This window comes from Lygodium microphyllum, chromosome 15, assembly GCF_053477565.2.
Source record: "Lygodium microphyllum isolate KBCC chromosome 15, Lygodium_microphyllum_v1.1.10, whole genome shotgun sequence".
Taxonomy (NCBI): domain Eukaryota; kingdom Viridiplantae; phylum Streptophyta; class Polypodiopsida; order Schizaeales; family Lygodiaceae; genus Lygodium; species Lygodium microphyllum.
In genome coordinates, this window is record NC_141149.1 from 20637567 (window position 1) to 20664581 (window position 27015).

At 44.3% G+C, this 27015-nt stretch overlaps 1 protein-coding gene across 2 annotated transcripts in view; it reads left to right on the forward strand.

Moving 5' to 3' along the window:
* LOC148024324 (acyl-CoA) overlaps positions 1-27015 on the forward strand; it is a 138367-nt gene that overhangs the window by 91622 nt on the left and 19730 nt on the right. For both annotated transcript variants that reach the window (XM_087693942.1, XM_087693943.1), the window contains one exon: positions 20868-20989. In XM_087693942.1, the coding sequence (XP_087550068.1) occupies positions 20868-20989 (122 nt within the window). The remainder of the gene's footprint in view (positions 1-20867; positions 20990-27015) is intronic.

Below are 27015 nucleotides of genomic sequence, written 5' to 3' on the forward strand. Positions count from 1 at the left end.
CATGGGGAGCTTTCTGCTGGCAGGCGGTTAGCCAGGGCCGTCACCTTCTGTATGAGGCCGGGATGCAGGACATGATGTTCATTATCGAGGCAAGGTCATGCGCAGTGGTCGGTTTGGAGGCTCTACCCATCTGCCAAGTATTGGAGTCCACAACAGACTGCTCTGAGGTATGGGAGATTATAGGGAGTCTTACTGGTTGGCATATCTAAAAGGCGTGGTGTCAGGAGGCTTTCCGTGAAGAGAGACTTTCAGTACATGCAACCTTAATAGAGCTCTGGACCTCCATCATCCACTCCCTCCGTGGCTGATGGGATCAGGTGCAGGGCGAGTCCAGGGCTTGTCAGGAGCTCCAATGTCATTTCATGCACACTTGGGGCGGCCAGGACCTGTTTTTCGTGATGTAGGCAGGCAGCCCCAGATGGCGATACAACCCCCCTCCATGGCTTCTTGCCCCCATCCCCCCCAGACTGCCTTGAGAGGCTTGTATACATGATGTATTTGTGACTTTCATCAGCTCCAGCTAGTATGTTGAGCATGAGCACTCCGTTGTAGTCAGTTTTTTTGAGTAATATAATCAGCCACATTTTACTTGCAAAAAAGAAAAAAACATAGGAGTCTTGGCAATGGCTAGGCAGCTCTATTTGTTGCAATGAATAATTGTAGGTTGTGGTTGTGGAAATCAATCTCAACCAACTATGAGACTGGGCAATGGAAGTGGACGCGTAAAACACAAGCACATGGACATTGAACACTACACAGTGGATGCAGAAAACCAAAAACTTAGAGATGAGGAAAAATGGGCTTATGGGATCCATCACATAAAGCATGAGAACATAGTACAATACCAATAGGTACACAACGCTCATGTGACCAGCAACAGTGCTCTGCATCTCCCTCTCTCTCTACAAGTGAATGAATACATAAATGAAAAGAGAGGCAAGCTATGTATGGCCACACACAAAGCAATGAATGAGGTAGGTTGGCTAGCTCCATAATTCCCAAGAAACATGTTTCATAAGGTTAGGAAACTCGTTTCATACTTGCGCTTTTCATAAAGGTATGAAACACCTATTTAACTCTCAAAAAAGACCCTACCATAAAGAATATCCAAACTTTTGTAATCAGCGTTTATCATGGATTCTTTCATCACATTGCATGGATTCTTTCTACACAATGTGATGATATCTGCATTGATTGTAAGAATTTTCTTTCATGGTGGATAATGAACCATGATGCATGTCAATATTCATGCCATGTCAAAATTTTCATTTGCATTGTATGAAATGATGAACATGATCAATCTGTGTTGAGTCAGAGAGCCACCCTTGCCCTTTGCCTTCTTCTTGGAAGCCACTAATTTCTTGCATCCTTTTGAAGATTGCCCTTTGATGACAGCACTTTCTCTTCTTCTTCTTCTTGTCTCCCTTCTCTCGAACAATAATTGGATAGCCACTTTTCGTGTGCGACAACAATTTCTCTTGTAACATGAGAGTAGACTTATGCTTCAACAACATGGATGTCATATGCTGAAATCTTACCAACTGAGATGAGGTCTAAACCCTTTAAGGCATTCATCACACCATCATACTCAGGAGGGACCTTGTAGAAGCTAATCTCCACCAAATGAGCCTCTTAAACAGCCCCAAAACACACTCAAAATGCTGTTTTAGAGTAAAACCCTAAAACGGGGAGTGGTTCGAGAGAGTTCAGTGGAAACCCTAAAATGGGGAGCGGTTCGAGAGAGTTTAGTGGAAACCCTAATTTTTGAGGCGCCCTTCCATATCTATAAATAGACAGGTTGTCCCCCATTCAGCCTCATTCCGTCTGTGCAGGTTTCTCACTCCACGCGCAAATTTCAGCCATCAGCCTCCTCCCACGTGGCTGTCCAACCCTCGAGACTGGTGCCACTCCATCCGTGTTTGCTCCTACTGATGGCACCTTCATCCATGCTGATGTTAGCTGTTGGCGACATCATCATCTGCTGCGATCTGATCATCCAGTCATTGCCAGCCACATCAAACATTGTTTCAGGTATCAAAGCCGGTGCTCTTGTAAAGAGTATCTTGCGGATATTGTGGAGACCGAGTCTTTGTGCAAGGCACACAATACGACTCGTAACTGAATCACAATGTCCTAGATACCTTCTTCTCCAATTCCTATGATGTCTTATCAGGCTTCTTCATCATTGGAGGCCATGAGACAGCATTATGGACTCGATGAGGAGGACGACACTCGTGACTCCACTTTCACCTTCACCTTCTTCTACTCCTATTCTAGATTTTACTAACATGACAAAGGAGGACTTTGAGGAGTACTATTGCAACAAGTACAGTGATGTTTACACCCCTCCTACCAGTTTTGCTACCACATTCGGATCGGTTGGTGAGACTAGCCACCTCTCCGATCATGGAGGACATATGGCATTCGGAACGTCTTGCAATCCATCTTCATCATCTCAGCCAGGTTCAATGTCAGGTTTATACAATTCTTTAGAGGGAGACTCACAAAGCAGATGGAATTTAGGTACATCTACAGCTTCTATTTCATTTGAGCATATCACACACACTTCTCATTTTCCTCCCATCCTACCCTCTTCTATATCACACTTTAATCACCTCTCATCGTCTTTCCAAAACCTTGGCTTACACTCCACATTTGCATCACACACCCTAGGGGTTGGATCTTCCATCTCCACTTCTAGCACATTCTCCTTCTCCACCTCTTTCTCTACCTCTTTGCACCATGGTACTTCGTTAGGGGGAATGCCACCCTTTAACACAGTGTCTCTCATCTTTCAGCAACTGAGCACACCCATAACTCTTGGGTCGACTGTGATGGGCATCCTTCTCACTATCCCCAACTTCACATCTCACATGACCACTCAAACGCAAAGGTTTCCATCCTCCGCTTATGGTACATCTTCACACTCTCCTTGGGTTACACCTATGTAGGGATTTCCATCTTCTGCTCCGTATTTCCATCCCACCTCCTTGGGTTTCTTATGTGGCTACCATGCCCATGCCTAGTCAACCCATCCCAACCTATGGATCCACCTTACACACTACTTGCATGCCTGATGGGCACTCTGGGGCCCATTTCCAAGTGTACTCCACTGCCCCATCCTACCCCCACTATACTTTTTCACACTATCCATCTTCGAGCACTACTACTCTTGTTGCAACGGCCAAGAATGCCTTCATGGACAAGACACGTTTTAACCGGTCGAATTTCACCACTTGGTCTAATTTTATACAACAAGTGCTTGAGTCTCAAGGTCTTTGGGACCTCGTCATTGGTCTAGAGTCTATGCCGGACCCTCGACTAGCTTACCCTAACTACATCCGTCAATGGAGAGCCCGCAATGCCATAGCCAATGTTGAGCTGATATAGGGATTGCTTCCTGAGTTTCACTCTCAGTTGCATCACTTCTTGCTCGTGTCAAAGTGTTGAAGTCACCTTCTCGACCGCTATGCGGCTCGTGATCGTACTTGGTGCATCAATCTCGACTTTGAGCTTCAAGAGTTCTCTATTAAGGAAGGGGATGATCTGAAAGTCAAGCTGGCTGAATATAGGCTGTTACTTGCTAAGTTCGCCACTACTGGCTCTCCAAACTTAAATGACGATCAGGTTATATTCTTCTTGAATAAGTTGCCCAAAAAATACTTCAATTTCATTCAACACCTCATCTCCCAACCTCGATTGCCAACCTTCTATGGGTTTGAATGCCAGTTCTTGCGTTAGGCAAGGCTGCATGATCAAGTCTACAAGAAATCCTCATCACAGACTTATTTAGAGCACAGGGGATTAGTTTCCTTTTCTTCAAGAGGGAAAACCACCAGTGGCAAGAACTCGCAAGATGCGAAGGCAAGCCAATCAAAGGGTGACTTCTCTTCCTCAGATGGAACCAAAGAATCTAGACCTATTTGGCAGCAACTCCCTAAGAAAAACTGGTTTTGCACACATTGCCAGAGAGCAGACCATGTGGGCGAGGAGTGTTGCTCCAAGGCCCAAGGTCTTCCACCTAAAAAGCCTTAGCAGACCGTTGCGACTGCACAGTCTAATGGGGCTACGCCTTTCGCTCTTGCTTCATCTGCTTCTTCAACACCCGCCGTTACTGCTAGACGTGGCTTGAATACAGCCTCAACAGCCCATCTCTTTCACTATCCTTGAGGGACTGGTTGATTGGTCTGTAGGTTCCGATCCCGTTGCACTTCATGCATCTATCTCACCGTCCTCCCCACCTCATCAGGCATTCCCTTGGCAGAGCCATGCTACTAGACATACGCAATGGTGGCCACCTTCTTAGACTAGCATGTCTCCAGGTCCTTTGGGATACCTAGGTGAGTCTAGCATTCATTTTTCGCACTCTTAGAGTCGGGCCCATAGGATTCATTGTCTTTAGCTTTTCCATTATTTTGACTTCCGCTGCATTTACTCACACATATACACATTCATTGCATTCATTTTGAGTTAGATTTTCATTCTGTTATGTTTTGATTTGGAGCATCTCACCACTAACCTTTGTGTTTGTAGATTCTCATCTCTTTTGCAGGGTTTTGTCTTTCAGTGTAGGGCTAACTTGCAGATTGCTTTGGTCCTACCTGGGCTAGAGACATGGTTATGCGCACCGTTCCTTTCATGGTTTCATCATCTAGGAGTGCTTGCTTTTCTTTCAGCATGGCGATTTCCCCTCGCGAGGCGGATCGTGTTGCATCTCTCTCGATGCTATCCTAGCGGTGACTTCTACCTTGCTCTTCTAGCGGGGTGCTTCATCCACTTCATCCACTTCCTCTTCTTTCATTCCTTATGGTTCTCGGCACCATCCAAAGACCGACATTAGGCTTCTCTTCCTTCTTCGGTATCTATATCCAGGTTGAGAGGGGGTTCCTACCCTTCTTAGTATTCTACATGCTTCAGCACTTTGTCTTCGACATCGGCTTTTTCTCCTTCTTGTACCTTACCCTTTGCATTGCATGATTTCATTATCCTTATACTAGGGCGCTTGGGTAAGTGAACAATTTCTCCATGAGGGACACTGTCTAAGTGGCACCTGCTGCATGAGAATTCTTCGGTATGTAGCATACTTTTCATCTCATTGTGCAGAGCACCACTTAAGCGGATCCCAAGCTGTTTCCACCGGTAGTTGTTGTTACCACACCACCATCCTCCATTACATGGATACCTCATCACCTATTTTTCCTCATCATCGACACTCTGAGTGGATGGGTTAGCTTATACTGTTTTGTGATGTGTTGGGTGTATTCTCCCTACTCCCGTCTTCTGGTTCACTTTTACTCACTTGGCCACATCCCATAAAATTTGCCTCACTTATTCAAAAAAAAAAAGTTCCATGTAGTTTCATCCACCTTTGTAGGGCCTCGTAGGCCACTGGGCAGCTGATGTGCAACCTTTGTCTGATGCCCTGTCCTCTCTAGGGTGACTATTTGGATTCCCTTGGTAAGATAACCATTGCCTCTGTAGTCTTGGTAGGCCATTGGGCAACTGACGTGCATCCTTTGTTCGATGCCTTGACTGCTTTGGGGTGGGACGCCTTGGGGTAAGTAAACATCACAATGGTTGGCCTAACCTTTTAGCTGAGTTTTGGGTCTAAGAGGGGGTGTTGAGCTAAAACATGCATTACTTACTGGTTAGCCTCTTAAATAGCCCCAAAACACACTAAAAATGCTCTTTTAGAGTAAAACCCTAAAATGGGGAGCAGTTCAAGAGAGTTCAGTGGAAACCCTAATTTTTGGGGTGCCCTTCCACATCTATAAATAGACACGCTGCTCCTCCCACGTGGTTGTCTAGCCCTCGAACTGCTGCTACTAGCGCCTTCATCCATGTTGATGTTAGCTGCTGTTGACATCATCATCTGCTGCGATCTGATCATCCAGTCATCGCCAGCCACATCAGACACTGTTTCAGTCTGCTGTTTACAGCAGACTGTGTGCAGTTTCCAGCCTTTGATCGGTGGTACATTGCTGCGTTTACCAGTTTCCAGCCTCCAGATTGCTGCGTTTTGGTGACCAGCCTCTTGCCATTCACTATTCAGCACTCCTACACTCCGACTGGTGTTCACAAACTTGGGATCCGTCTTCGGTGGATGTCACACTCTGACATTGCTCTGCCTTTGAGCACACTGTACACTCTTACATTCATTTACAGCATTCATTCACTTCAGAGTTGTGTTCTCTCTCTCCCTTCTTCTACTTGTGTTTGAGTTTTGAGTTTTGCGTTTAGGGTTTGAGTTTTGCTCTCTGTGTCTGTGTCTATCTCTTTGTGTTTCTGTCGTGGTCTGTCTCTTTGTGTTTCTGTCCTGGTCGTACACTCTGTGTCCTCATTGCAAACCCTAGTAGTTTTCTTCACACCTTGAAGCTTGTTCTCATTGTTAGTACACAGGGGTGTTATAAGGAAAATATTGAAGATAGAAATCAGGAAATAGATAGATACTTGGAGCCACTGAGCGGTCAAGAGACCAAGAAACAACACAAGATTTGGCATTTAATAGTTCACAGTTGAAGAACGGCCACTATGCACATGTTTGTAATAATCAGAATAGGTGCAACAGTGAATGCCATTTAGTGGAGATTCAAGGAACACTCAATCAACATAGAAGAACCTTATTTGAAGGCCGGAAAATTCAGGTGGATCAGTGAGAAGGTGAAGATGCAGCTATCTACCACAATAGCAGCATAAAACAGCTGCGAAGGCCCAAGAATAGGGACAGCAAGGGAGAGGAACCCATGCAGCCACCCAATGAAAGGTGGGGCTCTATAAGAACGGAAGATGATGTGACTACTGCAACACAAGTTGCTGCAACCTGAAAAAGACAAAATGCAGCCAGAAAAGACACGGGATCTAGCACAAACTAGACATCTAATACCATGCGAAAATTCATGGTATATGAATTGCCTCCTAGCAAGAGTGCTATAGGCATGAAGTGGGTCTCCAATAGTAAACACAGATCTGATGGTCGGATTCATTGTTGCAAGGCAGGCTTGTTGCCAAAGGGTATGCCCAACAGCATGGGGGATTGACTATGATGAGACCTTTCCCCCCACTTCATGTATGATGACCATTTGTAGTGTCATTGCATTGGTTGCACACTTTGATTGGTATTTGCATTAGTAAGATGTGAAGATTGCTTTTCTGAATGGTGATCTACATGAGGAGGTTTATATCACTCAACTTCCTAGATTTGTTCAAAAAGGGGCATAAGGCAAGGTGTCCCATCTACATAAGGCCCTGCACCATTTGAAATAGGCACCTAGGGCATGGTGCAAGAAGATACACATTCATTTGATTGTGCTTGATTTTAGTAATTCACACATTGGGAGTGTACTCTATTTTTGTAGGAATGGAGATGATATGTTGATTCTCATTCTTTATGTGGATGATATGCTGTTAATGGGCCCCATGGATGCATATTGCAGCCTTGAAAGCTGAATTACAGCATTCATATTACAGATCTTGGCCATTTGCATTATTATCTTGTCATGTTATTTACTGTGGTTAAAGGGGGCATTGATTTGAGATAGTCTTAAGTACATTGGACAGCTTCTTGAGCGTTTTTAGATCCAAGACTGCAAGCGTATGTCTACTCCAATTGAGACATGCTAGAGCTTTACACTTGAGGATGTAGATCTATTTGATATTTCTCTATAATTAGGTTGTTGGTTGCCTTTTGTACTTTTGTAATACACACTAAATATTTTAGTTTGGAGTTTCTCATTTGGTAGGCTTCATGCACAGCTTTGGCACTAAGCATTGGTAAACAATAAAATGCATCTTTTGATATCTTAAAGGTACTTTTTCATTGGGCATCTTCTACTCTCGAGTTTATTCTCTTTGCTTGCATGCATTCACAAATAGTGATTGGGCTGGTTGCTTTGACAGCCAGGTGTCCACTGATGGTAATCGTTTCATCCTTGCAAGGAGTCTATAGTGGCCATATCCAACTATGAAGCTAAATAGAGGGTAGTAGTTACAGCTACATTGGAACGTGCAATGCTTAGATGCGTTTTGGTTGATCTCACTATAGGACAACAATCACTTACTCCTATGTATATTGATACTGAGAGTGCCATGGTAGTTATGAGAAACTTAGTGTTTAATGCTTGCACTAAACACATTGAGGTGCACTAATGTTATACCAGAGAGAGGCTCTATGTTGGGGATATTGACTTCATTAATATCCCTACACAGGACAGTTTGACAAATGTATTTAGTAAGGCTATCGTGTTTCTTCATTGTTTTGATGTGAACACTCCCTCATCCATAACCACTTGTTACCTTCTAGCTAGACAAGGGTTTATCTTGTGTGAACACCCTCTTGGGGTGTGGTATTATAATGCCATAGGGATTCTACTTTCATTCCATCATTCTTACATTAGTGGATGTCGCCTTCCAGCAATCTTTCCTCTTATGTTGTTCATTGTTCACTATAAGTGTGTGGGTGTATATGTGCAATTGAGCATTGACCCAATTGGTGCCTCCTCAGAGAAGACATTGAAGTCAATGTTGATCATACTTTAACCTTTTTCATAGAAAGTAGAAATAGTAGAATCTTTTTACTCATTCATATAACCTTACAAAAGTCCATGTATTCCTTGCCTTTAACCATCTTTCCAAAGGGGCTCAAGTAAACCAAAGAAACTTGTTATTGCAATCCTAGCATGGACTTGAAGGCTCACCAACTTGAGGATTTGAAAGTTCCTAGATAAGTGGTGCTTCTAGAAAGCCATGCTCGAGGACCCATTGCATTGTATAGAGATGTGTGAGACATGCATGTTCCACTACCACCACCTCTCATAATCCCTCTCTAACCTAGTAACACGAGCTGTGTCAAGTGATTAGGGCTAGAAAACAAAATTGTGTGGTCACAACAACCTTGGGCGTAGAAGTGAAATTGGAGTCACTGTCAAACAAGATGATGACTTAGAGACAACCTTACCTTTGCCTCTTATTTGGAAGCCACTAGTGTTGGGAATAAAGGCCTCGTGCCTTTTAAATGTGCTCGGGTATGAACACACCCTTAGCACTTGTACTTACACATATATATCTATCTAAAAACCTAAAGGTACACTCTCGTCATTGTACCTAAAAACGTGCTCACTCTCTACTCTGCTCTCTCTCACTCTCTTCGTCTCTCACTGCGGGTAATGACAATCTATCTTGATCTCCGTGCCTAACTAGTCCCTACAAATGAGTATCAGAGCTGGCAAGAGACAGCCAAGGTGTTGCAAGAGTTCGACAAGTAGTAGTTGACAGTCGATAGGTGCAGGGGAGTCGCAGGCAAGCTTGTGTGTTGCAGAAGTTCGACGAGTAGCAGTTGAGAGGCAGTCGACAGGAGCAGAGAGCAGTCGACTGGTTCAAGTTGACGTGGACTAGGGGCGTGACGGACAGCAGCTGAAGCGTGAGCAGGCGAGCAGGCATCGTCGTGTGATGATTGAGCGATTGGCGACAAGCGCGAGTAGGTGGGCAGCGTCGTCGTGAGCAGGCGCCGTCAGTGTCACGCGACACGTGGCGGGTTAATGGATCCATCAAAATTTTCTATCAAAATCAATCTTTTTTTAAAATTCCTTTTACCCACTGACAGGTGTTCACGTGTGGAGGCACAGCTTCCAATTTTCATGCACTTTGGGCCCATAAATTTGGGACTTTTCATGTACATGCACAAATTGGGCTGAAATTTACCCAATTTTCTCAACATTGATGCACATTGGACCCTGTGCAATTTGGGGCTTTTGCAGTTTGGGAAAAACTTATGCATCATTTGGGCATTTTATGTACATGCAAGTTGAATTCCATGCAATTTCGACATCAACACTTGGAAAAATTTGGGGGTTTTGCTGAAATTGCTCTATTTTGTCAAAATTGGCCTGTCCCATGCATGACAGAGAAAATGCAGATGTGTGGTCGATGCTTTGAGCACAAAATTTTGGGGCTTTTGACCATTCCTGTCAAATTTCATGCCCGTGGGTACATGTACAACAGAAATTGCAACTGAAATTTTGGGATTTCTCATGTAATGTGATGCATATGCCCTTGGAGCAGCTGTAATCAGTTGGATAATGCTGTAGCACATGGTTTGGTGCTTCTGAAAATTTCATTACAGATCTGTAATCTGTGCTTTTGCGTGGTCGTTTATTGCTGATTGGTACTTGTTTGTACCTTGGTCACTTGGGTGACAGTTTGGGTCTGCATTTGCTGGTTTTTGGTCACATTTGGGCTGAAATTTATGGCTGGCAGGAATGACAGCAGTAATCTGATGCACATAAAGAAGCTTGAAGGCGCACATAACTTTGCAGTTTGGCAAAAGCAGTGCTACAATATCCTATTACAAAAGAAGCAGGCAAAGCCAATCAAAATCAAAGGGGCAAATCCCGCGGACATTGAACAGGACGATTGGGATGAGTTAAATGAGCTTGCATGCTCAACCATAGAGCTATCGATTTCTGATGCCTTGCTGTTCAACATTGAAGGTTGGATTCTGCATATGCTATCTGGACTAGACTAGAAGAACTATATGCACAAAAAAGTGCTGCAAGCAAAGTGTATTGGCTGAAAAAGCTTATGGATTTGTGTATGAAAAAGGGTACAGCAATGTCTACTCACTTGAGTGAGTTTAACTCCATTTTCAGCCAGCTGGTTGCCTTGAAGTTCGTGATTGATGAGGAATTTAAGGCTACTTTCTTACTTTGCACTCTACCAGAGAGTTGGGATACATTCAGGACTGCTTTGAGCAATTCTAATGTAATCCTTTTGGATGAGTGCTCTACTTATGGAAGAGATGAATCGGTAGAACAATGCATCCAATAAGTTTTTCAGTGCTTTGCATACTAGGGGCAAATCACAGCAAAAGGATAAATATGATGGCAAGGGACGCAGTAAATCACGCGGCAAAGATGTTGAATGCCATCATTGTGGCAAGAAGGGTCACTTTATAAACGTGACTGCTACAAATGGAAGAAAGAGAAAGGAAAAGGCAAGAAGACAGATGATAGCAAGGAAGAGAAGAAGGACAGTCAACCTAAGAAGAGCAGTGTAAAAATTAAAGAGGTGAATGTAGTCACTCATGACAGTGATAGTGGGAGTGATGTATTCTTTATCTCTTACACTTTGGTGCACATGCTTTACTTGCAGATACAGATGATGACATTCATACCCGGATTCTCGATTCAGGTGCTTCCTTTCATGTCACCTCTCATGGTGAGTGGTTCTCCATATATACAGGGGGTCGACATGGTGTTGTCCATGTTGGGGACAACTATGCATGCGAGATTACAGGTATTGGCAGTGTGCAGTTACAGTTTCAGCATGGCTCTATCTTTACACTTCAACATGTACGGCATGTATCTCAACTCAAGAAGAGCTTGATTAGCAAAGGGCAGATAGATGATGATGGTTTTCATACCACCTTCAGTGATGGAAAATTGAAGATTTGTAAGGGATCTAGGGTTATTGCCAGAGCTTGCAAGAGTGATACTTTGTATCCACTTTATGTATCTAGTGTGCATGACCATGTTGTTGCCGTGACCAAGCAGCCAAGCATTTCTTTGTGGCATGGCCGGTTGGGACACATGAGTCAAACTGGAATGAAAGTGCTTTCTTGTTTGGGTTACTTGCCTTGTCTTCGTTATCCTGATTTTGAGCATTGTGATCATTATGTTTATGGTAAACATACACAGACGTCTCATAAGAAGTCTCTTTCGTTGAAATCTTCTCCTCTAGAGTTAGTACATTCCGATGTATGTCAAATGCCAGGATTATCTTTAGGGGGAAAGAAATATTTTGTCACCTTTGTCGATTATGCTACACGGAAGGTATGGGTTTACCCCATTCGTAGCAAGGATGAAGTGCTTGATAAGTTTAAAATTTTGTTAGCATTGGCTGAAAATCAGACAGATAAGACACTGCCCCTCATAATCTGACAATGGTGGGAAATATGTGTCCAAGGTCTTCGCTCTGACAATGGTGGGTAATATGTGTCCAAGGCCTTTCAGGCATTTTGTGACAGCAAAGGGATAAAGAGGGAGCTCACTGCCCCTCATAATCCGCCCCAAAATGGAGTTGTAGAGCATATGAATCGGACCATACAGGATAAGGTCCATACGATGCTGTCTCATGCTACATTACCCCATGGTTTTTGAGCAGAGGCTATTATGACAGCCGTTCGCTTGATTAATCGGTCACCAAATAGGTATTTGGGGGGGGGGAGTTCCCCAAGAAGCGTGGTTGGGCAAGCCACCTTCATATGCTCATCTGAAAGTGTTTGGCTGCGAGGCTTTTGTGCACATTTGTAAAGAAAAACGCAGCAAACTTGAGCCAAAGTCCTGTAAATGCATTTTCTAGGATATGGTGACGAGGGTGAAATGGGATATAAGTTGTGGAATCCCAAGAAAAGGAAAGTAGTACGCAGCAATGACGTTATCTTCCGGGAAGATCGCATGCACAAACAGTCCGAAAAGACTGAGGAGGTCGGTAGGGTTGTATTTTGGGAAGAAATACCTTTTGGACAGCAAAATGTGCCCGTTGTACAGCAGCAAATGCCTGCTGTAAATGAACCTGTAAATGCAAGAAATGATGCTGGAAATGATCAGTCAACTATTGCCCATGAAAATGAGCCATTACATGTGCAGGAGTAGCTAGGACAGCAAGCTGTTAATACTGATTTGCAAGCTGAAATGCTAGGACAGGATGCTAAAAATGGAAATTTGTAGGAACAGCCAGCAAACAATGACTATTGGGTTAGGAGATAGTCTAGACAGCTTGACAGGTTTGTTCCTGGTGCAATTAATGTGGTTGATTATGTCATGTTGACAGACTGTGGTGAACCGTCTTGCTTCAAGGAAGCAATGGACAAACAAGACAACAAGAAATGGTATAAAGCCATGTTGTCAGAGATGGAGTCTCTTGAAAAAAATGGCACTTGGGACTTGGTGCAGTTGCCTAAAGGGCAGAAAACCCTTCCATGCAAATGGGTTTATAAGATGAAGGTCACTTTTGGTTCCTCACCAAAGTACAAAGCAAGATTGGTTGCAAAGGGGTACAAGCAGGAGCATGGAATTGACTTTGATGAGATTTTCTCTCCTGTAGTCAAGATGGCTACATTGAGAACCATTTTGGGCTTGGTTGTAGTTGAGGATATGGAGCTCATACAGATGGATGTAAAGACTGCGTTTTTACATGGTGATCTGCATGAAGACATATATATGCAACAGCTTGAAGGGTTTGTTGAACAAGGGAAAGAACAAATGGTATGTAAACTCAAAAAGAGTTTGTATGGGTTGAAACAAGCACCAAGAGAATGGTATCATAAGTTTAATACATTCATGCAATCTTAAGGCTTTCATAGAAGTCAAGTGGATGACTGCTTGTACACCAAGAAGGCAGCAGATGGCAACTTGATTATTTTGGTTTTGTATGTTGGTGACATACTGATTGTTGGCAGGGATACTCATGCCTTGGATTCATTGAAGCAAAGTCTTCATGGCAGCTTTGACATGAAGGATCTTGGTGATGCAAATCACATTCTTGGTATGCGAATACTCAGAGATAGATCCAAAGGCTTACTCTATCTATCTCAGCAAGAGTATATCTCCAAAGTTTTGTAGCGTTTCAATATGGAGGAGGGGAAAACAATTGGGGTTCCATTGCCTCCATATGTAAAACTTAGTGTAGAGGACAGGCCTAAATCTGATGATGAGAAGGCTGAAATGGCCAAGATACCATATGCTTCAGATATTGGCAGTTTGATGTATACTATGGTTGCTACACGTCCTGATATTGCCTTTGCAGTGGGAGTGGTTAGCAGATACATGGCAACCCCTAGCAAGTAGCATTGGGATGCAATGAAAGGTATTATGAGATACCTGAAAGGCACAAAGGAGTTGTGCATCTGCTTTGGAAAGCAAAAGGCATCTGTTGTTGGCTTTACGGATGTAGACTATGTTGGTCATGCAGACTGCAGAAGTCCACTTCTGGGTATGCGTTTACTTTCATAGGAGGAGCAGTCTCTTGGATCTTCAAGCTACAAAAGTGTGTTACATTGTCTACTACAGAGGCAGAGTGTGTGGCTGCCATCGAGGCATGCAAGGAGGCTTTATGGCTTTCACGTCTGGTGGGAGAGCTTGGCATCTCAGAGTTACTTGTTCTCCATTGTGATAGTCAGAGTGCTATCATGCTAGCACGGAATCCTATCTTTGATGCAAAGACAAAGCATATACAGGTGAAGTACCACTTCATTAGAGATGTACTTGAAAGCAAGAGCATTAAGCTTGTCAAAGTGCATACAGATGATAACCCTGCACACCTTCTCACGAAGGGTCTTCCAGCAGAGTGGTTTGCTCATTGCCGACAGATGATGGGAGTTGGATAGATATATGTATTTCAGCTTTGTACATACCTAGACTTAGCTGATTCTTTTCTCCTCTTAAGGCACATTGCTTTTAGGTGGGAGGTTGTTGGGAATAAGGCCTCGTGCCTTTTAAATGTGCTCGGGTGTGAACACAGCCTTAGCACTTGTACTTACACATATATATCTTTCTAAAAACCTAAAGGTACACTCTCATCATTGTACCTAAAAACGTGCTCACTCTCTACTCTGCTCTCTTTCACTCTCTTCATCTCTCACTACGCGTAACGACAATCTATCTCGATCTCTGTGCATAATCGGTCCCTACAACTAGTATCTTGGAATCTTTACTCCTTCTAAAGATACCCCCTCTTACCATTGAAGTACACTTTCCTTCTTGTCTCCCCTCTCTCCAGTTGTAAAGGTTGTTGGTGTCTAGAAATGATTGAGCAACGAGAGAGACAATAGTGTTTGCAAGGAAAAACACAAAGAGTATGTACGACAAACATTGAGAAGAGAAGAGAAACTCAAATGAACAAGATAATAAAGAAATGAAATAATGAAGTGAAGTCGCGCTGCTATTGTTGCCATCGCGCCCCTGCGCCCCCCTTGTTTCTCCTGCCCTACCTCCCTGTAGTGCGTCGTGCCTCTCGCTCCCGCCAGACAATTCCCCCCCTTCCATCGGGCCCCCGCGCTGCCCATGCCTCCCTCGCCCTCTGCGGCTCCCATCCATTCATGCCCCCTGCACTACTCCTGTCTCTTCCGTCTGCCCTCCCATGGCGTGCTGCATCCCACTCCCCACCAAAAACCCGCACGTTTGTCCCTCCTCGCCATCGCCCCCCTACCATACGACCCCTCCTCATCTCCAAGCTATCCCTCGACTACCCCCCCTCCCCCAGTTGCTCCCTCCATCTGCAGTAACATCCCCCCCGATAGCACAGCAGCTTGATCGGTAGGTCCTCAACAGGGATGCATAATGGAAACCTCTAGTTAGATGCCGATGGATTCTACAAGTGCCCCCAGTCAAACACCTTGCGTATTGTCCTTTCTAAGGAACAGCTCTTAGCCGTCCATGCCAGAGAGCTAGAACTGAAAGAAACAACAATCTTTGGTAAGGTCGTAGGACACTTCCCATCCAGGGCCCAGCTGCGGGATTGGCTTCACTCCACGCTACGCATTGGCATAGTGCAGATCGCGGAGGCAGTTCTCATGGATCAAGGGATCTTCATGGTTCGACTCACCTCCGCGGACGTAGCCCGTGAGCTAGTGGATAGCTCACCTTATGCCTCCACGAAGGGGGTCATCTATATGGTTCCCTGGTATAGTGGCTTTAGAGTGGAGGAATTCACGCTTCACAACAGGTTTCTTAGACACCCGGTCACCCTACTATTCCCCAGATTGGCGGTAGAGTATCGTCAGTTAGTGGAGGACTTTGGATGGCTCTTCAACATAGTTCTTCCTACCTCCTTCGCGGATGTAGTAACAGTCATAGGAGTCCTAAAGGTACGGGTGGCTGTGAAAGATACAAAGAACATACCTAAGCTTCTAGAGATTGAGGCATGCATACACTCCTTCAAGTAGTAGGTTATTGTGACTGGGCAGCTTGGGTAGTGCCTGCAATGCCATGACTTTGGGCATCACGCAGCAGATTGCACGCACTTCATTGCCAAGGCGGCTCCGTTGACAAGCCTGCAGATGGATGTTGATGGTTTTACACGGGTCCAACGACGACAGAGAGGGAGACGGTAGGGGGGGCCTCAGTCAGCCCCTCAGACATAGCCACGGTAGCAGAGAGTAGGAGGGTGAGCGATGGACCCTCAGTAGAGCACCCCGTAGCACCCCCTAGCTCATCCCACCTAGCAGGATCACAGACCTCCACCTCCACCACCCACGGAGGCGTCACAGGCTACCCCACTCGAGATCCCACAGCCCCCACACCCACCCCCTCCTCATGGAACCCACCCCTGACCCTATCCCACAACCTCCCCGTTCCAGGGCCACCCCCCCTCCCCACACTTGCCTCATACCGTCGATCACCCCACCAGTCCTCGATCCTCCTCCTCCCCACCATCTCCCCCGCCAATCAGTCCCTCTTGATCTTCACCCAGTACATGTGAAACCCCCTCCCCCCCCCCTTTACCATAGGGGGTGATGAGTCTCATACGTCTATATCTTCTCCTCACCAACAGCCTAGTCCCCCCCCCCATACAACAGCCACTAGCTCATCAAACCCAACCACCCATCACACTTTCCCTAGAGGCAGGCACAATTGCTCCCACGAGTTTTTCCGCAGTGATCCGTGGTCCTACTTGAGAGTTGCGGAGCCCGGAGAGTTTCCACTACCTTTGGAGGTGGGGATCTTCGTGGTCCGCAAGTCAAGGAAGCAGCAAGACCCATTTGCTAGCACCGGCAGATGGACCAAACTATGCTTTTTTGTTTTAGATCTCTCATTCAGGAGACTGGATGATGACACAGAAGGAGGAGGTGAAGGGCCAGGTTGCAGACCACATCTCCTAGTGGATGAGAGGAGGACCAACACTCTTTTCCCAGCAATGGCTAGGGTGCATGATGGACATTAAATGGTGGGTTGGAGTTGAGGTCCCACGTCTGAGCATTATTTTTTGAGCCTCTCCACAGTGGAGAGCACTAATGGATGTGATCGAGTGGCCCCTCGCACAAGCTATCCACTTCTACCAGTGTACAAAGTCACGCCTCTCAGCTTGGCTGATAGATGCCTTGGTGGTACCACCTGGAGCTTCTATTACCCCCATGGTCCGCTTGAGAGCCACCATGGGGGAATGGGGTTCACCTTCCAAGCTTGCGGAAAAGGGCATTCACATGCCCCATAGCTCTTCTTCTTCATCAGTAGCTTGCACATTGAATGGATTCATGTTCGGTCAATCACGGATTCTCCCAATGAGTTTACACCTAGCATCCTGAAATGTGAATAGCCTCCACTACAGTTGGGCACGTGGTTCCACGAAGTTGATTGTTCAGCAGGAGTTGCAGCCTGCCCTTGCCAGAGATCGACATCTTACTTCTGCAGGAGCACAAGCTCACACACCTACTGGGAGTACTCCATCGGTGCCCATGGCAGGAGTGGAAGCATATGCACCTCTATTGGCCGCCAAGGCTTATCGCCTACGTGCGTGACCATGGGATGATTGTGGAAGGGAGGGTCCTATGGATCAGACTAGACATAGGGGATTCATGCCTTGGAGTCCTCAATGTCTATGCTCCCACGGAGGTTAGGGCACGGAGTAGGTTCTGGATGGAGATTGCAGCAGGACTTCCAGAGGTGGACTTTTGGATTGTTGGAGGAGACTTCAACAACTTGGAAGCCATAGAGAACTAGCAAGGCAGAGGCAGAGACTAACAGGGTATGGCAGGGGAGGAGCAAGAGGCATGGGAAGTCTTCCTCGCGCTAGGAGCACTTGATGCCTGGCGGACCTAGCTTTTCACAGGAGGGAGAGGTCACTCGACTTCTCTTGGGGATACAGGTAGTTGGGCGAAGCTCTCCTGAAACGGTTGGACCGGTTTAATGTGGGAGAGTGCGGGTGCTCTCAAGGAGGCTAGGTAGGGCAGTTGGCTAGCACCACCTTGTCTGATCACTGCCCAGTTCTCTTCACACTTGATGCTCTAGTTTCAGCCCTTGACACGCGAACCTGTTGGATCCCTGACTCGATCTATAGGAGGTTGGAGGTGAGGAGGCAGATTGAGCAACTCTGGACTAGGGAATGGGATAGGAGGGACTGGATCGCAAAGGAGGTTGCAGAGGTCTTAGCCGAGTCGAGCAAGATCTGCCAGGAGGCAGCCCTACAAGCCAGGCAGCAGAGTTGGCAGGAGGAGAGAGTACTCCGGCGAGACCTAGTAGCCACACAGAGACTACTCCAGGAGGCACCATGGGATCCCACTCTCCACAAGCAGGAGGTGCACACATGGGCAGCCCTTGTTGGTCTTGAGGATAAGTGCTCGAAGTTTTCCTTTTGTACCTTAGTAGCCTTTTGGGCGCAGAAGGGGGATATGATGTGCAGGGAGTTTTTTCAGGTGCATCAGTCTTGCACCTTAGGAGATCTGATTCGTAGCCTCCGTGATCAGTATGGGAGGATTCGCTCTAGCCTAGATGAGGTGATGGAGATTTGCATTGACTACTACAAACACCTATTTCAGCAGGAGACCAATCACCTTGTTGTCAGTGGCCTATAAGGCACTGGCCAAGATGATTAGTAATCGACTATGCTCCGTCCTTCGAGACATCATTCATGACACACAGACAGGTTTTGTCTAGGATAGGAGCATCCTAGACAATGTTTTCACCTTCTTTGAGGCGACCGAGTGGGCTCAACACAATGGTCAGGGAATGGTTGTACTCCTTTTGGACTTCAAGAAGGCCTATGACAAGGTTGACTGGGACTTCTTAGAGGGCACCATGGTGAGGTTGGGCTTCCTCCAGGCATGGATCTGCAGGGTTTCTGCACTTTATAGATCGGCCACTAGCAGGGTTCTCATAGGTGGTAGGAGGGGGGACGAGTTTTGGCTGGAGAGATCTGTCCGGCAGGGCTGTCCTCTCTCCCTGTATCTGTTCTTACTCTTTGCAGAGGTGATGTCCTACTTCCTCGGATCACGTGTGCAATGGCTCTCTACTCTTCAACTCATAGCGAGGTTCAATTGGCTAGGCTGGAGGTGATAGATTTAGTGTTTAGAGGTTGGTGAGATGGGGGTGCTCCCTTGTACCTCTTCTCTTCTTATTTGTTGTAGAGGCCATGAGTTCTTTCTTGAGGAGAGAGCTATAGGCATTCAAGGCATGGGACTCCCCATCCTAGAGTTTGAGTTGTTGGATGTAGAGTTTGTAAAAGACAGATGTTTCCTGGATGGAGTGAGGAGAATTTTAGAGCCTTTCTAGTTGCCATGGAGGTTTTTTGCAAAGCTTCAGGAGCCATTAGTAATTGGCACAGATTCTATGGATTTTGGGTTTGTGATGCTCAGCAGCTAGGTTGGAAGCCACATGAGGATTTCACTTGTGTCCCTTGCAGCACTTGAGTGAGATACTTAGGCTGTTATGTGTGCATCTATATTTCTTCATAGTAGCACTTGGCAGCCCTACTACAGAGCATGAGGTAGAGGCTATTGTTTTCTTGCTTATTGTTCATTGTATTGTGTATTGTGACTTGTGTTTATTGCTCCCGCTTGTGTTCTGCGCTCTCGTAGAAGAAGGGAGACTTCAAGAATGGAAGTCCATTTGCCAAAAGGGTTAGTAAACTATGAAAGATGGTCATTGATGATTTCATCTGGCAAATAAAGTAACATATATGTCTCCAACTGCTGGTTGATTCGTTGTCAGAAACAGCAGTAGACTAATGGTCATTGCTAATTTTCGTGGGCAACCCACCACTAGTTCCAAGGCGCAACAAATAAGTAAGCCAATCCATGGTTTTGCAGGGTCTATCTTGCAAATGTGAGATGGACCGTCTATGACAATTGGTCCATGAGGACCTGGATTACATCATAGCCATGGCTATATGTGGCAATCCTCCAACATTCCAAGGATGTAAGATCCAATAGGAATTTGCAAGGGATGAGAAGCCCAGCCAATTACTATCAGCTCATATGCATACATAGTGTGGGCTATGGCTAGTAGCCAAGCACCTAGGATTGTCATAGATGAACACAATCTTAGGAAGATTATACATCTGTGGAGAACAACATATCTTAAAGAAACAGGTCTTCCACTGGACAAGACCATTTGCCAAGAATTATCAGCAACCTAGGATTACAATTATTGCTAATTCTTGTGGGCAAACCATAGAACTCTTTCATAGAGAGTGAAAGACTTCTGGCTGTTGATGGTGGAGCTAATAGAAGCAACCAATAACCATCCAAATGAAATAATGATCCCTACTAGTGCTGTTCGCTAATAGTGAACTTAGACGCCACGGGGCTTTGAACAGAAGCCCTATGGTGGGACTAAAATAGGTATCGGCTTTGCAAGGCTAAAGTCCACTGTATGCCAGGTTTCTTGCACATAGTGCATCATACTTGGAACTAACAAGAATATCCTCATTAATGGGCATACACACACCGCCTTGCCAAAAGTAACCCACATTTGATGATCTCTGTATCGTGCCGAAAGCAAACGACGCTTTGCCAGTGATCCATGGAGAATTGATGATATACACTTTGTTTACGTAGTAGCAGGAAAACACTTCTGCAAAAGTTGGACAGACAATTAGTTATCAAAATGGAAGCTTGAAAGAGGATTGAGTTGATGGTTTCTAGGCACTTCCATAAGATTAAACTGTATGCATGTTGCTAATTCCTCAATTTCTGATTATAGAATGGGGTGTTTTACATTTAGAAATTGAAAATCAGAAGCTATCACAAATTTTAGGAATGGGATATCTCAGTGTTGATATCTTTTCATTTCTGCTGCTTCATACTGATTTGTGTTGTGCAATGTTGGTTCACTCTTTCACTTTAGTTTTTGACTGATTCTTATTTTTTCTTTCTGCAGTTTAAGGTATCATCCTTGCATGTCACATTTCCAACTGAAAAAGAATGGAAGAAGATGGGTGACTTAGGATTTTTGCAGAGGGTTGGTATGCAGTACCATTGGGTAAATCATAACTATAATAGGTAGCATCAATCGACACTGGTTGACTCTCTTGTTTGGTTTGAAGCATTCATTGTCTTTGCATACGGTGCATGATTTACATCGAAGAAAAATGATGAAGCCTGTTATATTTTAATTTGTGAGGCGGCAAATGTTGTTGCATTATCAAACATGAGAATCTACAACTGTAGTCCTACAGCCCATGAACCACAAAACATCATTGTCAAGGTTTTTTGATTGAACATCGGGGTTTTTCAAGCAAAAATGCATAACAAGAGATGTTTTTAGATGACAAAGACTAGATAGTATGATATCCTTGGTAGATGAAACTACAAAGGGAAGCAAAATTTCACATTTCCAATGTTCCAGAAACTTTGAAATGGAAAACTTCCAATTTCATCTCATCAGCTTTTCTCCAAGAGTGATTACATAAGTTTGGATCGCTCTAGCTGATTGAGTACATAACCTGGTGGATACACTCAGCCATTCGTTTGAGTATTGAGATGAATCTGGTCCATCTAGACCTTCAGATTTAAATCTCAACTTGATGGATCATATACTTCTTCATAAGGATGTGCAAGTTATAAATAGGAATCAGGATTAGGATTTCAAAGTTGTGAAAGAGTGCACCTGAAAGGAGAAAAACCCCTTCACTCATAAGGTCTATCAAGATTGACCTTGAGTCCATGGTTACCAAAGTGCCCCCTAAGAAAAGAAAATTCCAATAAATCTACCTCAGCTGCAAACTACAGTAAATTTCACTCACAACTGCAACGAATCAAAATAATGTTGGGAATAAAGGGCCATTGTGCCTTTTATATGTGCACGGGTGTGAACACACCCTTAGCACATTTGTACTTTCATATATATCTATCTAAAACCTAAAGAGGTACACACAAAGTATTGTACCCAAGAACATCGTGCATCTCTCTCTTTGACTCTCACTCTCTACTCTTGCTCACATTTTGCTCTCTACGTGACATTTTCATCGCCGGAAATTTTGCATCGCTCACTTCAAACTGGTATCAGAGCTGCGGCTAAGGTGTTCGCACTTCTCGGAGTCCACACAGGTCAAAAACGTCATTTTCATTCAGGCGCAGGTCAACAGGCCACGTTTTCAGTCAGGTGACAGTTCCAGGTTGCACGCAGGTCAAAATGTCGTTTTCAGTCAGGCGCAGGTCAACAGGCTAGGTTTTCAGTCAGACGCAAGTCAAAATGCCGTTTCTCATGTCACAAGTAGGTCACGCGAGCAGGCGACGGGCTGGTGGCTGTAAACAGGGCAGATTTGTCACTTTTCTTTTGCAAAATTTTTACTTTTCAAAGGTTCCCTGTAAGCAAGTCCTTTGCTCACTAACGGGCATTCATGCATGTAAGCACAGTTCAGAATTTTGGGCAGATTTGTGCCAAAAATTTGGGGATTTGTCCAGATTTGATGCGAGCAAGACAGAACAGTGATATTTGTCTTAGTAATTGCAGGAATTTGTGACATTTTGCCTCCAACATTTGGGGCTTTCCATGTACATGCAAGAATTGGGCTGAAATTTACCCAATTTCTTGGCATTGATGCACATTGGACCCCGTGCAATTTGGGGCTTTTGCTTTTTGGGTGAAATTTGTGTGCCATTTGGTCATTTTATGTACATGCGGATTTAATTCTATGCAATTTGGACATCTAGCACTTGGAAAAATTTGGGGGTTCTACTAAAATTGCTCTATTTTGGCAAAATTGGCCTATTCTATGCATGTCAGAGACAGCGTAGATGTATGGTTGATGCTTTGAGCACAAAAATTTTGGGGCTTTTGACCGTGTTGTTAAATTTTGTGCCTATGGGTGCATGTACAACAGAAACTGCAGCTAAAATTTAGGACTTCTCATGTAATGTGATGCATTTGTCCTTGGAACAACTGTAATCAGTTGTGGAGTGCTGTAGCACAAGGTTTAGTGCTTCTGAAAATTCATTTGCAGATCTGAAATTTCTGCTTTTACATGGTTATTTATTGTTGGTTGGTACTTGTTTGTACCTTGCTCACTTGTGTGATAGTTTGGGCCTGCATTTACTGAATTTTTTTGTCACATTTGGGCTGAAAATCATGGCTGGCAGCAATGACAACAATCATCTCGTGCACATTAAGAAGCTTGAAGGAGCACATAACTTTGCAGTTTGGCAAAATCAGTGCTATAATATCTTGTTGCAGAAGAAGCAGACAAGGCCGATTAAGACCAAAGGGTCAAAGCCTACTGATATGGAATAGCAAGACTGGGATGAGTTAAATGAGCTTACACGTTCAACCATCAAGCTATCAATTTCTGATGCCTTGTTGTTTAACATTGAAGGTTTAGATTTTGCCTATGCTATTTGGACTTGACTGGAAGAACCACATGCCTAGAAGAGTGCCGCAAGCAAAGTTTACAAGCTGAAAAAGATTAGGGATTTGCGTATGAAAGAGGGTACAACAATGTCTACTCACTTAAATGAGTTTAACTCCATTTTCAGCCAATTGGTTGCCTTGAGGTTCTGATTGATGAAGAATTTAAGGCTACATTCTTGCTTTGAAGTCTACCAGAGAGTTGGAATACATTCAAGATTGCTATGAGTAATTCTAATGCGATACTTTTGTATGCTGATGTAGAGAGTGCTCTACTCATGAAAGAAATGAATCGGCAAAACAATGCATTGAGTAAGTCTTCTAGTGCTTTGCATACTAGGGGCAGATCACAGCAGAAAAGCAAATCTGATAGCAAGGGACGCAGTAAATCACATGGTAAGGATATTGAATGCCATCATTGTGGCAAAAAGAGTCACTTTAAATGTGACTACTACAAATGGAAGAAAGAGAAAGAAAAGGGCAATATGACAGATGATAGCAAGGAAGAGAAGAAAGAGAATCAGCCTAAGAAGAGCAGTGTCAAAATTGAAGAGGTGAATGTAGTCACTCATGACAGTGACAGTGGGAATGACGTACTCTTTGCCTCTTCACACTTTAGTATACATGCTTTACTTGCAGATACAAATGATGACATGCATACTTGGATTCTAGATTCAAGTGCTTTCTTTCATGTCACTCCTCATGGTGAGTGGTTTTTTGACTATATAAGGGGTCGACATGGTGTTGTCAATCTTGGAGATAACTATGCATGTGACATTGCAAGTATTGGCAGTGTGCAGTTGCAGTTTCAACATGATTTTGTCTTTACACTTCACCATGTACGGCATGTACCTCAGCTCAAGAAGAGCTTGATTAGCACAGGGCAGCTAGATGATGATGGATTTCATACCACCTTTGGTGATGGAAAATGGAAGATTTGTAAGGGATCTAGAGTGATTGCCAGAGGTTGTAAAAGTAATACCTTGTATCCTCTCCATGTATCTACTGTGTATGACCATGTTGTTGCCGTGACCGAGCAGCCAAGTGTTTCTTTGTGGCATGGCCGGTTGGGACACATGAGTCAAACTGGAATGAAAGTGCTTTCTCGTTTGGGTTACTTGCCTTGTCTTCGTTATCCTGATTTTGAGCATTGTGATCATTATGTTTATGGTAAACATGCACAGACGTCTCATAAGAAGTCTCTTTCGTTGAAATCTTCTCCTCTAGAGTTAGTACATTCCGATGTATGTCAGATGCCAGGGTTATCTTTAGGGGGGAAAGAAATACTTTGTCACCTTGGTCGATGATGCTATACGGAAGGTATGGGTTTACCCTATTCGTAGCAAGGACGAAGTGCTTGACAAGTTTCAAAATTTTTTGGCAGTGGTTGAAAATCAAACTGATAAGACACTTAAGCGTCTTCGCTCTGACAATGGTGGAAAATATGTGTCCAAGGCCTTTCAGGCATTTTGTGATAGCAAAGGGATAAAGAGGGAGCTCACCGCCCCTCATAATCCACCCCAAAATGAAGTTGCAGAGTGTATGAATCGGACCATACAGGATAAGGTCCATACGATGCTGTCTCGTGCTGCATTACCGCATGACTTTTGGGCAGAGGCTGTTATGACAGTTGTTTACTTAATTAATAGGTCACCGAACAGGTCTTTGGAGGGGAGAGTTGCTCAGGAAGAGTGGTCGGGCAAGCCACTTTCTTATGCTCATTTGCAAGTGTTTGGCTGCGAAGCTTTTGTGTACATATGTAAAGAAGAATGCAGCAAACTTGAGCCAAAGTCCTATAAATGCATTTTCCTAGGATATGGTGACGAGGGTGAAATGGGGTACAGATTATGGGATTCCTAGAAAAGAAAAATAATGCAGCAATGATGTTATCTTTCAGGAAGATCGCATGCATAAACAGCTTGAAAAGATTAAGGAGGTTCGTAGGGTTGTATTCCGGGAAGAAATACCTTTTGGACAGCAAAAGGTGCCCGCTGTACAGCAGCAAATACCTGCTGTAAATGAACATGCAAATGCATAAAATAATGCTGGAAATGATCAACCAGCCATTGCCCATAATGATGAGCCATTGGATGTGCAGGAACAGCGAGGACAGCAAGTTGAAAATGGAAATTTGCAGGCTCAACAGCCAGCAAACAATGATCATTGGGTTAGGAGATCGTTTAGGGCTACCAGACAACCTGATAGATTCGTTCCTGGTGCAAACAGTGTGGCTGATTATGACATGTTGACAGACTGTGGTGAACTATCTTGCTTCAAGGAAGCAATGGAAAGACAAGATAGCAAGAAATGATATAAAGCCATGTTGTCAAAGATGGAATCTCTTGAGAAAATGACACTTGGGACTTGGTGCAGTTGCCTAAAGGGCAAAACACCCTTCCATGCAAATGAGTTTACAAGATGAAGTACTTCTGGTTCCTTGCCAAAGTACAAAGCAAGATTGGTTGCAAAGGGATACAAGCAAGAACATGGAGTTGACTTTGATGAGATCTTCTCTCCAGATGAAGGATCTTGGTGATGCGAATCACATTCTTGGCATGCGAATACTCAGAGATAGGTCAAAAGGATTACTCTATCTATCTCAGCAAGAGTATATTTCCAAGGTTTTGCAGCGTTTCAATATGGAGGGGGGGAAAACGATTGGGGTTTTATTGCCTCCATGTGTGAAACTTAGTGCAGAGGACAGTCCTACATTTCATGATGAGAAGACTGAAATGACCAACATACCATATGCTTCAGCTGTTGGCAGCTTGATGTATGCTATGGTTGCTACACGTCTTGACATTGCCTTTGCAGTGGGAGTGGTTAGCAGATACATGGCAAATCCTAGGAAAAAGCATTGGAAAGCAGTGAAAGGTATTATGAGATACCTCAAAGACACAAAGGATTTATGCATTTTCTTTGGAAAGTAGAAGTTATCTGTCATTGGCTTTATGAATGCAGACTATGCTGGTCATGTGGACTGCAGAAAGTCCACTTCTGGGTATGTGTTTACCTTCACAGGAGAAGCAGCCACCTGGATCTCCACTCTACAAAAGTGTGTTGTATTGTCTACTACAGAGGCAAAGTATGTGGCTACCACTGAGGCATGCAAGGAGGCTTTATGGCTTTCACGTCTGGTGGGAGAGCTTGGCATTAGAGAGTTACCTGTTCTCCATTGTGATAGTCAAAGTGCTATCATGCTAGCACAAAATCTCGTCTTTCATGCAAAGATGAAGCACATACAGGAGAAGTATCACGTCATTAGAGATGTACTTGACAGCAAGAGCATTGAGCTTGTCAAAGTGCATACAGATGATAATCCTGCAGATCTTCTCACGAAGGGTCTTCTAGGAGAGCGGTTTACTCATTGCGGACAGATGATGGGATTTGGATAGATATATGTATTTCAACTTTGTACATACCTAGACTTAGCTGATTATTTTCTCCTCTTAAGGCACGTTGCCTTTAGATGGGAGGTTATTGGGAATAAAGGGTTATCATGCCTTTTATATGTGCACGGGTGTGAACACACCCTTAGCACATTTGTACTTTCATATGTATCTATCTAAAACCTAGAGGTACACACAAAGTATTGTACCCAAGAACATCATGCATCTCTCTCTTTGACTCTTACTCTCTCTCTTGCTCACTTTTTGCTCTCTAACTCACATTTTCATCGCTG